Source organism: Neophocaena asiaeorientalis, unplaced genomic scaffold, assembly GCF_003031525.2.
Source record: "Neophocaena asiaeorientalis asiaeorientalis breed wild unplaced genomic scaffold, Neophocaena_asiaeorientalis_V1.1 scaffold629, whole genome shotgun sequence".
NCBI lineage: Eukaryota > Metazoa > Chordata > Mammalia > Artiodactyla > Phocoenidae > Neophocaena > Neophocaena asiaeorientalis.
Window position 1 is genome coordinate 4,908,715 of NW_020175468.1, and position 12,243 is coordinate 4,920,957.

Sequence of the window (12,243 nt, forward strand, 5' to 3'; positions counted from 1 at the left end):
CTTGTGTCAGAGAGTCCCCTCCACCTGTGAGCCCCTGATCCCGGCTGTGACTTGTGATCTCTGCAGCGCCGGGTCCTGGGGAGGGTTTCCAGGGTCCTGGGGAGGGTTTCCAGGGTCCTGGGGAGGGTTTCCAGAATGCGAAGGAGTCTCGACAGCTGCCAGCTGTCACCTCCTGCAAGGGGCTTGGGCCAGGCCTTGTTCATGATGGTTTTTCACCAGAACTGGGTGCCATAAACTGTGGGAGGTGTCTGTGTGTCACCTGTCAGGGTCTCTGCGACGGCAGGGACTGTGGGGTCTTTGCGTTGGTGACCTTGTGGGTCCCTATGGCGTTCCACACAGTGTGACCTTGTGTCTAACTTTCCGTGGCTCCTGCATGAGTACCTGTATCCTGGGTGTGTCCCTGAGCTTGGATGTGTGCGAGTGTGGGTCCGTGTACGGTGTGATCTGGGGGGTCCATGGTGACGTGTGTGTGTGGGGCTCTGGGGCTATGACTGCTGGTGTCTCTTGGGCTCACCAACCTTGCTTCTGTGCCTTCTCCTGGCCTGTCCCTAGCAGGGATGGGGGTGGGGACATGCTCTGAAGGGGGCTTTCTGGGTGGAAAGCCCTTGAGCCCCACAGCCTGAATGCATATCCTCCTGGCCACCCTGGCCCACCTGTCTCTGGCCTGCTGACTTGGTGCAAGCCGAGCCCCTGGAATGCGGGGGGTGTCGGTGGGGAAGGAGGAGTTTGCCAGACTCTAAAAATAAATCCCCAACCCTGGACATCAACTCCAAAGGCTTTCGTGGGTTTCCATCCCCCTTGGCCTGATGCCTCGGCCTTCCTCTCACCCTGGTCCCCATCTCCTTCCCACCATCCTACCCGCTTCCCATTCCTGGAGCTGGGAATGAGTATCCCATCCCTACCACCACCACCAAGGGGTCCCTCCTCCTTCTGGGTCTTGTGGATAAAAGTAGTAATAACAATAATAGCAGCCACCCCTCTAGGTATCAGGCCCCAACTCCACGCTGGGGCCTGTGCTCAACCAGCCACATGCTTGAGCTCAAAGAATCCTCCCGGCACCCCATGGGGAGCATTCAGTTCAAAGAGTACAGAGGCTCAGAGAGGCTGAGTAACTGGCCTGGGGTCACACAGCCCGGAAATGGCATAGATGGGATTTGAACCCGGTTCTGTCAAACTCAGACACTGAGCTGTTCTTCTACTGTGCCCTGCAGGAGAGGTGTCAGCAAACAGAGGTGGGGGCAGGCACCCAGCCATCACTCCCACCCTGCCCCTCATCCCTCGACTGAGCACCCAAGGAGTTTTATGGAGAGAATGTCCCTTTTCTGCTCACACACTCATTGCCAGCAACACCCTCCATCTTCTCACCAGCTCCTCACAGTTTAAAATAACAACAACAAAAATAATAATAGCTGAGCAAAACAGTGATTATTGTGTTCCAGGCACTATTCCAAGTGCTTTACGTCATTAACTCACTTCATCCTTCCAACACCTCCATGAGGTGAATGCTATTATACCTGCATTTTACAGGCGAGTACTTTCAGGCACAGAGAGGTTAAGCAACTCACCCAAGGTCACACAGCTTGTTGTAAGTGGCAGAGCTGGCATTCAAAGCCAGGCTGTCTGAGTCTAGAACCTACACTCTTACCCATGCCATGATTACTACTCTGGCTTGAGGCGTTCCCCCCCTCCATTTTCCAGCTGGAGAAACTGAGTCTCTAGCAAGGTTACTAGTCTAAGGTCACCTGCCAGGATGCGGTGGAGCTAAGATCCTAACACAAAACTCTTGATACATCCTGTCGAGATGCAGGGGCTCAGAGAAGGGATCCCTCTGGCTCCAAGTCACACAGCACAGGAGTCAGGACTGACCCTCAGGCCTGCCTGACCCCAGAGCCTGGTTCTGTTCTTTGGCTGGTCTCTACTGGATGTGAGCTAATCTTCCCCTCCGGCCCAGCCCACCAGGTCCCCCACGCCACCACCATGCCGTTCGGTAACACCCACAACAAATACAAGCTGAACTTCAAGTCTGAGGAGGAATACCCCGACCTCAGCAAACACAACAACCACATGGCCAAGGTACTGAACCCCGAGCTCTACAAGAAGCTGCGGGACAAGGAGACACCATCTGGCTTCACTCTGGACGACGTCATCCAGACAGGTGTGGACAACCCAGGTAAGCCTCCTTGGTGGAGCATCACGGGGACCAGAAGGCTGGGGGCTGCTCTGGAGGCTGCCTGCCAGGCCTCGATCCCACCTCCCTGGGTCTCAGTCTTCCCATCTGTAAAATGGGGACCATACCCATGGGGCTGCTGTGAGAAACAGAGGAGTTGGGATGGGTGAGGTGCTTGGGACAGGGTCCGGCACGCGGTAAACCACTCGCTAAATGTGCAGGGGTATAATGTGAGACTCCCCTGAGGGAGCTAGTGCAGCTCCCAGGCCTCAGTTTCCTCACCTGCAAAATGGGCACCCACGTTGGGAAAACATAGGCATCAGTACACATGGAGCGGCGCCTGGCACAACGTCAGCACTCAGACTCTGACAGGGGGTATCGTAAGCCCTGCGCTTCCTTCTCCAAGGACACCCCTCCAGGGCGAGTGCAACTGGGCAGGAGCCCGGCTTCTAGCCTTAGCCCCCAACTCATGGTGTGATTGAGGGGAGAGGCCCTTTCTCTCCAGGCCTCTGTTTCCCCACTTGAGAAATAAGAGGGTCTTTCAAGTCTCATTATCTGTGGGGGCTGATAGTCTAAGGTTCTGAAATTTTTTAGGGGAAGATTCCATGATTTGGGGACTCTGACATGGTAATAGTTTTAGTAACTGGCCCCCCAGACTCCTTCTCCTCTGTCCTGCCCGCAGCCTTCCTCCCACTCCCCCAGATGCCAACTTGACCTTTCCCAGCCTTCCCTCCCCATTCCTACCAAGCCTCAGCCTTCTCAGTTCTGACCCAGAGGTGTCGAGTGAATTCCCTTGCATGCGCGCACATACACACACAGTCTACGCTGGACCCAGGAGCCCAGGCCTTCCTTGCTGGAGACGAGCGCCTCTGACCTCCCCCCCGACCCCCCCAGGTCACCCCTTCATCATGACCGTGGGCTGTGTGGCTGGTGACGAGGAGTCCTACATGGTTTTCAAGGACCTCTTTGACCCCATCATCCAGGACCGGCACGGGGGCTACAAACCCACCGACAAGCACAAGACGGACCTCAACCACGAGAACCTCAAGGTTGGCTGCCCCCAGGGGAGGGGGGAGGGGTGGGAGAGCGAGGGTAGAGGGATGAGGAGAAGGGAGGAGGTGGGGGAGACACCCAGAGAGACAGGGAGACGAACAGAGATGGAGAGAAACACAGAGGGAGATGGGAAGAGAGAGGGACAGAGAGACACGAAGTCAGGCAAGGAGATGGGGCTGAGGGCAGTGGGGGTGGGGAGAGGGGGAGAGACGGAGAGCCAGAGAGACAGAGAGGGGGGCGGAGAGAGAGAGAAGGGGTGGTGGTGGGGAGGGAGGCACCAAAGCAGCAGCAGAGAGCCTGAGAGAGCTGGGAGGGCCTGGCGGGAGACTTGACCTTGCTGGGGACGGGGGCAGGGCTCACAGGATGGCCCACCCCGCCCTGACCCCCCCATCCATTCTCTAGGGTGGAGACGACCTGGACCCCAACTACGTGCTCAGCAGCCGCGTCCGCACGGGCCGCAGCATCAAGGGCTTCTCGCTACCCCCCCACTGCTCCCGCGGTGAGCGCCGGGCCGTGGAGAAACTCGCCGTGGAAGGTGAGAGCTCCCACCCCGCACACTGCCGGGGTCCCCCAGCTGTGGCTCTGCTCCTCCGTGGGCAGGTCTCTGGACTCCCCTGGGCCCCCATTTTCCAAAACACTGAAAGAACTTGGTAAGTCATGAGTACTTGGTGACTGACAGCTGGAAGCATTACCCCTGGTGGAAGCCTGGGGGTGCTGTCAAGACTTGACACCCAATTGCGCCAGGGTCCTGACCTTCGTCCATCTATTCATCCATCCACCCATCCATTAAGCAAACATGTACGGTTGTTCTGGCTCTGTGTGGGGAGCTGGGGCTCCCGTGATGAATAAGATGGACAAGGTCACTGCTCTCACAGAGCTGTCAGCCTGGTGGGGAGATAAGAGGAAACACAGAAACCAACAAAAGAACAAGATAATTCCAAAATGCCATGAAGCCAAGAAACAAAGGTTGTGGCACAGAATGACTGGCGGGAACTACGTTAGAAAGGAGTTGAGACCTGACTGCCAAGAAGAAGCCAACCTTGGGAAGAATTCCAGGCAGGTGGAACAGCAAGTGCAAAGGCCCTGGGATGGGAAGGTGTGTTGGAGGAACAGCAAGGAGACCAGTGTGCCTGGAGCCGAGTGGCTGATGGCGGGAGGGGAGGAGATGAGGTCAGAGGGGTGTGGGTGGCCAGGTCGTGCAGAGCCTCGTGGGCTGTTGGGAGGACTATGGCTTTGACCCTGTGGGAGAAGGAAAGCATGGGAGGGTGGTGAGCAGAGGAAGGACAGGTTCGGACTAATATGGATCCCTCTCGCTGCTGTGCAGGGAGCAGACAGTGGGCAAAGGTAGGAGAGAGGCTGAGAGGGGGCAACTGCAGCTGTCCGGGTTGGGGGTGAGGGGTAGCTATGGAATGGGGAGAAAGAGTGGGCATGTTTGGGAGGTAGAACTATTATGGCTGGCAGGCAGTGTTGTTCTGCTAAATGTTTAACAATTGGCTCTCAGAGAAAAAACAAAAACAAAAAACCCAAACAAAGAAAAAAACAAGCCCTGATTTGCAGCCAGCGACTACCAATTTCTCTGGTGTAAACTCTCCTACTGTGGCCAATTTTAAGCTAATCACGTGATGTCATACAGAGCTGGGCAATGGGAGGAAACGTGCAGTAGCACATCGTTATGTTGCATTTCCACCATACGGCTACAGTGGATGAGAATAACTTCAAGAACATAGAAAATAGTAAGTGTAGCAAAATCATTAGAAAGCGCTCGCTCTGAGTATTTATTCCCTATGTTTTAAATATAATTTATTTAACTGTAAGTTTTTATAATTTATTTTTAACAACATAATACAGTATATGATATAGAATATATTATGTGGTATATTATACAAATAATGTATAAAATATATAAAAATATGTATATGTATTATATAAATATATTTATTATACACATAATACATATTTACCATGTATTATGAATACATATAAATATATACAAATACTATACTGTAATAATGTTTACTGATGGCTCCCGGATTCCTGAGACTTTGACCCCCTGTCCTGCCAGCCAGCAGGAGCAGACACCAGCACATCACTGCCCGCAGGTGAACTGGATGTGAGGCTTGGTGGCGGGAAGGGGAGAATCCATGTCTTTTGTCTTGAGCACTTGGTGTGGGTTTTCCCAGGGCAGACAGGGGAGGAGCACGTTTTGGGGAGGGGTCATGAATTTGGGTTTAGACACAGTGTTTAGGCGCCTTTAGCACCTCCAGAGGGCCAAGGTCCAGGCCCGTTAGGGGTAGCAGTGTGGGCCTGCGCCCCGCTTGAGGTGGGGCAGGCTGCTGACCACTCCTTCCTGCGGCCCCTCAGCCCTCAACAGCCTGACGGGAGAGTTCAAGGGGAAATACTATCCTCTGAAGAACATGACAGACAAGGAACAACAGCAGCTCATCGACGACCACTTCCTATTTGACAAGCCCGTGTCCCCGCTGCTGCTGGCTTCAGGCATGGCCCGAGACTGGCCCGATGCCCGTGGCATCTGGTGAGGCGCCCCTGCCCTATGGCCCCCTTCTCCCCTGCCTCCTCCAGCCTTCCCATGACTTTCCACCAAAGTCAAGACCATAACAGTAATTATCCAGAATGATCTTGCCTTCCACCCCTGCCCACCCTGTGGTCTGCATGTCACATTTTGGGAAACTTGAAACTTAGACTTGAACCAGACTCCCTGGATGCAAATCCCAGCGCTGCCACTTACTAGCTGTGTGACCTTTGGCACACGATTTAACATGTCTCTGCCCCAGTTTCCCCATCTATAAAATGGAGATCATGACAATTCATAGCTTTGGGGGTTCTCGTGAGGATTAATTGAGTTAATTTATGTAAAGTATTGGAAAAAGTGCCTGGTATATAGTAAGTGCTCATATTGGCCATTAGTATGATTTTTATTACCAGCTGTTGTTGCTAGCTAGCTGGGCTTTCCATGAATCTCTGAATCCCTGATTCTGATAGTCAAAGATTTTAAAAGGTTTTGAGGACCTAGGTTTCAAAAGATTTGGAGAGTGTAGGTTGTAAGATTTCAAGCTTTTAAATATTTTTAGATTCCACTAATTTCCGATTCTGTGATTCAGTGGTTTCAAACATTTCCAGGTCCTAGGGTTCTACAGTTCTAAGACTCTTTCTGAGATGCCACAATGTGATGGGAGGATTTATCAATTCTGATTCCTGGCTTCCGTTTTTCAAAGATTCTGAGATTCTAAGAGTCTATAATGTTGTCCAAAGAATTAAGACCCTAAAAGTCACTGATCCGAGGATTCGAGATTCCACAGGTCCAGTGACATTAGAGTCTACAGGTGTTAGCTTCTCAGACTTTGAGGTGCACCCGCATCTTGCCCTTCAGGCCCGCTGCCCCCTAGCGGTGGGTATGTGTTTGCAAGACGCTGGGGAATGGGGTTCCCGCGGAGCTGATTCCTCAGCCTTTTGCTGCGCCCGACCTAGGCACAATGACAACAAGAGCTTCCTGGTGTGGGTGAACGAGGAGGACCACCTCCGAGTCATCTCCATGGAGAAGGGGGGCAACATGAAGCAGGTTTTCCGCCGCTTCTGCTTGGGGTTGCAGAAGGTGGGTGCCTGCCTCTCGCGTGACTCCACGTGACCACCCCAGCTGCCTTCCGAGACCCCTCCCCTCGGAACCCGGCTCCTCCCTATACCCAAGCCACGCCCCTCAGCACCCACCCCACTAGCTTTCCAAGGCCCCGCCCTTTGAGAAACCGGCCCCACCCCTATGTTCAAGCCCCGCCCCTAAGAACCCGCCTTCCCGGCGTCCTCAAGCCCAGCCCCCTCAGAATCCTGCCACCACCTGTGCGGTCGGGCCCCTCCCCTCAGAATCTCGTGCCTCCGGGTCTTCCAGACCCGCCCCCTCAGAATCCTACCCCTACTGACATTCTTACACCCTGTCCCTCCGAACCGTGTCCGGGTTGTCGGTGTATTTGGGGGCGCCCGCCGGCGCTGATCCAGGGTCCTCTCCCCCACCTCAGATTGAGGAGATCTTCAAGAAAGCCGGCCACCCCTTCATGTGGAACGAGCACCTGGGCTACGTGCTCACCTGCCCATCTAACCTGGGCACCGGGCTGCGTGGAGGCGTGCATGTGAAACTAGCGCACCTGAGCAAGCATCCCAAATTCGAGGAAATCCTCACTCGTCTGCGCCTGCAGAAGCGGGGCACAGGTGCGGCCTACATCCCCTCCTGCGGCTTCTGGGGCCGGCCCTTTGCAGCGGCTGAAGGGGAGGTGGGGCATCCCCACGAGTTCTGGGGGTCGGCAAGGGCTGCCCTTCTGTGAGCTTCAGTTCCTTCCTCTGCAAATAGGCAGCAGCACGCCTTATCTCAGATGAGTCAATATACCATCATGGTTATATAATTAATATACACTGTGTATGTCCCTGGCCGCCTAGGGACCTCACTTTCCAATCTGTAAAGGGGAGGATGGTCAGCATTCGACCCCAGGCAGCCCGGCTCCAGAGCTCAACTCTGTTACCCACCGTGCTGGATAGTCGAGGGGTGAGGTACCTAAAGCCGGAGATGTGGGCCCGTGAATAAACAGACGCTTAGGAAACCGCGTGCACTTAACCTTTACACAGTAGGCACTCACTCAGTACATGCGGCAGTCGCCGTTGGCACCGGGGTTGCGTCCCGGGCCCCGCTCCTGCATCTCTTCTTGCTCCTTAGCCCCGACCTCCTATTCCCGCAGGTGGCGTGGACACGGCCGCAGTGGGCTCAGTGTTCGACGTGTCCAACGCCGATAGGCTGGGCTCGTCGGAGGTAGAACAGGTGCAGCTGGTGGTGGATGGTGTGAAGCTCATGGTGGAGATGGAGAAGAAGCTGGAAAAGGGCCAGTCCATCGACGACATGATCCCCGCCCAGAAGTAGGCGCACTGCCCGCCCGCCGCCGACTGCTGGAGCCCCAGCCAAAGGGAGGACCCGGCCCACCGGAGGCCCGCCCTTCATCCTTTGCCTCGCCCCTTTCTCCCGGAGTCCCGCCTATAAAGGTTTAGTCTACCGGGGGCTCTATCCACCCCCCTTAGAGTTCCAGTTCCAACCAGAGTTCCAACCAATGGGCTCCATTCTCTGGATTCTGGCCAATGAATAACCTCCCTTATGCTCTCCTCTCTTTTTCCCTGAGCTCCGCCCACCATCAGGCGCTCTGGCTAATGGAGAGCACCCGGGCTCACCTGCGGCTCATGCTTTTTCTCCGCTCAAAGCAACAAATAAAAGCAATGGTGGCCTTAGCGTTGTGTGCGATAGTTATGGGGGGAGGGGGGGAGGAAGAGGAGGAGGAAAGACTTTTGTAATTGGCTACTGTGTGACCTCGAAGCGGTTTGCCGTCTCTAGGCATGTCCTAGGGCTAGACATGCTTTATCCCATCTCTAAAATGAGGCAAAGTTAGGGTACAGAGTCTAATCCAAACATTACAAAGCTCTATGGGGAATCTGAGACCCGGAGAGGTGTGGTCCAGTGTCACACCGCCGAGCTTGGGCCCTTCCCTGCCTCGGCTCCCAATCACTCACTCTCAGATCTCAAACACAGGGTCCTCGCGAGGGAGAAACGGAAGCCAAAGAAAATGTCTGTGACTTGAATCTGGCTCCCCGGCCTCCGGTTTGAGACCCCCCATGCATCTCATCACTGTCTACTTCATTATGCGTTTCACTGGCCTCCTTCTGTGCGAGCTGACTTCAGCCCTCTACAGCTGCTACCAGTGTTTCCAACTTTCCTTACTTCGCTCGAGAACCTGCCATGGCTCCCCACGTCGCCTAGAACGCTCTCGTATTAAGTGCGATTCTTCAAGGCCAAACAAATTCATACCATTTGCTGAAGGCTCATCCTTCTAGTTCTTTTCCCATGATTCCTCTATATACTCTTTTGTTCCTTACACCCTGCAATTCCCACCTTAATGTCTGCCCAAGCTGTTTCCTCCTCCAGACTGGGGCTTGGGTCAGAGCATACCTGTGAAGTCTTTAAGGATAGGACTTTTGGAGAGCTTGGTCCCAGAAAAGAGCGGGAAGGGGCCTTGGGGTCGCGTGTGGGAGAAGCAGGTAATAGACGTCGAGACATCTGAACATGTATTGGGTGTTGGCCACGTCAATCACTTCTACTTGACCCAATAGGCTGAGGCCTCCATTTGCTAGCGCATAGCACGTGGGCCCCTAAAGAGACAAAGGCCTCAGAAGAAAAGGTGAGGCAGAGTTAAGAAGACAGAGCCCCCAGGGACCTGGGGGAGGCACTTTTTCAAACCTTGTCACACAGGTAAAGGGCCCTTAGAGATCAATAAATCTCTCCATTTTCCAGAAGGGAAACTGAGGCCCGGGGATGTCAGAGTTCCCAGAGAGATTACCAAAACAGAAAGGTTAGAAGAGACCCCAAAGGTCAAGGCACACAGGGCCTGTTAGACATGGAGATGCCCTTTACAATACTATCCCCCAGTGAAGATCCCATCACTAATCCCAGCTCCACCCCTGAGGCCACACAGACCACACACACTCCAGCCAGCCAAATCCAGAGGCCAGGCACTTGGCAGCTACCATGCCCGTCCCGCCCATTTTGCCTCATAAGGCTGAGGTCCACCCCTTCTCTCATCACCTTCTGTCCGGGTCCTGATCTCCTCGCTACTCTTCTGACCTGATTCCTTCCCTCCCTTCACAGCACAAACCTGCCCCCGCCTCTCCCTTACTCGCAGCCTTGCCATGGCTCCCCAGTACCCTTGGCACAAAGCCCAGGCACCTCTCCACAACCTTCAAGGCCCTGCCGGCACCTCCAGCCTCATCTCTCACAGTGACTCTATACTCACTCAAGTCATGTGTCATTTGCTGAAGGACCTGTATGCTCTCTTGCTTCCCAGCCATTGTACATGCTGTTCCCTCTGCCTAGAATACATGACCCACACCCTGCCATGTCTGGTTAGCTGCTCATCATTCTCTCCGTCACAGCCAAGCTGTTCCTCCCAGGAAGCCCTCCCTGGCTAGGGCAGTTTCCCTCTTTGCACTCCTGCGGGCTCTGGACTCCCCCATACCAGCCCCGCTCACTCTGGATCACTGAGGACACGGCTGTCTCCTCCACTGGGCTGTGAGCTCCATGAGGGCAGGGCTGGGGCTGTTTTGGTCACCACTGTGTCCCCAGCACAGGGCTGGGCACAAAGGAAGCCCTCCGGGATTGAGGTTTCGTGACAGGGTCGGTTCCCCCTACACACACCTCATTTTTCTACCCTCTCAACTGTAAACACTTCTCTTTCAGCAGAGCCCTATTCTGGCCTCACTCACGACAGGACTTTGGTTCTGCCCCAGACCCTGAATTTTTCAACACTGGCCACTCTTTAATCTTTACCACCCTTCATTTCTCATTTGACTTTCCCGTCAGCTCCATGAAGAATACAACAGTTGACCCTACTATGCTCTAAATGGGCAACTGAGGCAGTCTGACTAAGCCTCTTCCCTGCATGCAACCCTCCATGGCTCCCCAGTGCCCTCGGATGAAAGCCCAGCCTGCTCCCTTTGGCCCACAAGGCCCTGGGTGAGGCAGCCCCGCCCTTCTGCACTGGACAGCCCTCTACTGCTTAAGTCTATCATGCTTCTACTTCCCTTCTCCCGCTCCTACTCTTGACTTTCCTTTGGGGAGCCCCTTCTAAGTCCAGTTCTAGGCACAGGCCACTCCAGAGTCACAGCAACTGGTCCAGGGACGATCACATGACTTAAGATCAGCGGACTTTCTGCTGCAGCAACTAAGCTGGAAGGACGAGAGCTTGGAACTGCAGGGGTCATCACTGCCATCAGGCAGTGCCTAATGGATGAAACTACTAGGATGAAACTCACACTGAAAAAAGCAGAGGTGAGCTTGCCTGCTGCCTAGATCCAGATGTACCTGAAGTCAGGCACCCCTGGCCCATGAGATGAGCAAACAAATACCTTTTTGCTGAAGTGTAGACGGATTATGAGTCCTAATACAGCATTTCTCTTGCTAATTCTCCACCCACCCCCAACATAGCAGCCACCCTGAAATTATCCACAGTTCTTTGAGCTATACCATACACTTCCACTTCCAGGCTTGTGCCCAGGGCATACCCAATACCTGGTCAACTCCTACTCATCCTTCAAAGCCCAACTCCAGCACCAGTTCCTCTGGAGTGCCTTCCCCAAACCCCCTCACTTTCTCTTCTGTGGCCCCCAAAGCAATGGCTTCTCTAGTGTCTATCAGAAACCCCCTCCCGCCCCGACAGACAGGGGCTCCCTGTCTCGTGTCCACACTGGGCCTGGCATGGAGTAGGCACCGGTCAATGACTGTTTATTGAATAAATGTACTGCTGGAGTAAGAAGTGGCTTAGAGTCCAGTATACCATGTGGGTGGGTATGTGAATGGATGAACGGGGGTCCGATATAGGAACTGGGGCCTCGTGGATGAGGCCGAGTCCTGTCCTGCCCTCTTCCACAATCATCCTTGACCCTCACACCCCCACTACTCCCATTCTGCAGACGAGAAAACCCGAGGCTCAGAAAGGAGAAACCACTGGCCCAGTCACACACCTCCTCTTCATCTCACTTGCAGGTGAGGGCAGGGAAGGAAGACCCCAGGGTCAGCGTGGGGGAGGGGGGACTTCCTAAGTTTATTGGGCAACAGGCTGCAGGTGAGGGGCTGACAGGAGGAGGGTGGGGCTGTAATAACTTAAAAACCGGAGGTGAGAGCGGCAGCTCCTCGGGAGACCTCTGCAGACGGGAGGGTGCGGGGGTATTTACAAGGATTTGTACAAAGTGCCCCGCGCCAGCCTGGGGCAGGAAAGGGGGGTTCGAGCAGGAGGGGATGGGGAGGGGAAGGAATCTGCCTCTCTGACCCCCACTCCCAACCCCACCCACCCCAGTTCTCCATCCAGTCTTTAGGCTCAGCAACTCTTCTTGCCCCTGCCCAAGGCCTAATTCTTGAGCTGTTGGGGGGAATGGAAGTTTCCTGTTTCCCTTTCTGCCCCCCCCCGACCCCAAAGTTTCCTCAGGGAGCC

The 12,243-nt window shown here is 54.5% G+C and overlaps 1 protein-coding gene across 1 annotated transcript in view; it reads left to right on the top strand.

Annotated features, from left to right (window-relative positions):
• Positions 1-8,494, top strand: part of CKM (creatine kinase, M-type) — a 22,190-nt gene extending 13,696 nt beyond the window's left edge. Inside the window, exons 3-9 of the mRNA XM_024768139.1 lie at positions 1,960-2,170; positions 3,062-3,216; positions 3,623-3,755; positions 5,582-5,753; positions 6,707-6,830; positions 7,246-7,435; positions 7,957-8,494. Of these exons, the coding sequence (XP_024623907.1) occupies positions 1,978-2,170; positions 3,062-3,216; positions 3,623-3,755; positions 5,582-5,753; positions 6,707-6,830; positions 7,246-7,435; positions 7,957-8,135 (1,146 nt within the window). The 5' untranslated portion in view covers positions 1,960-1,977 and the 3' untranslated portion in view covers positions 8,136-8,494. The remainder of the gene's footprint in view (positions 1-1,959; positions 2,171-3,061; positions 3,217-3,622; positions 3,756-5,581; positions 5,754-6,706; positions 6,831-7,245; positions 7,436-7,956) is intronic.
• The last annotated feature ends 3,749 nt before the right edge of the window (positions 8,495-12,243 follow it).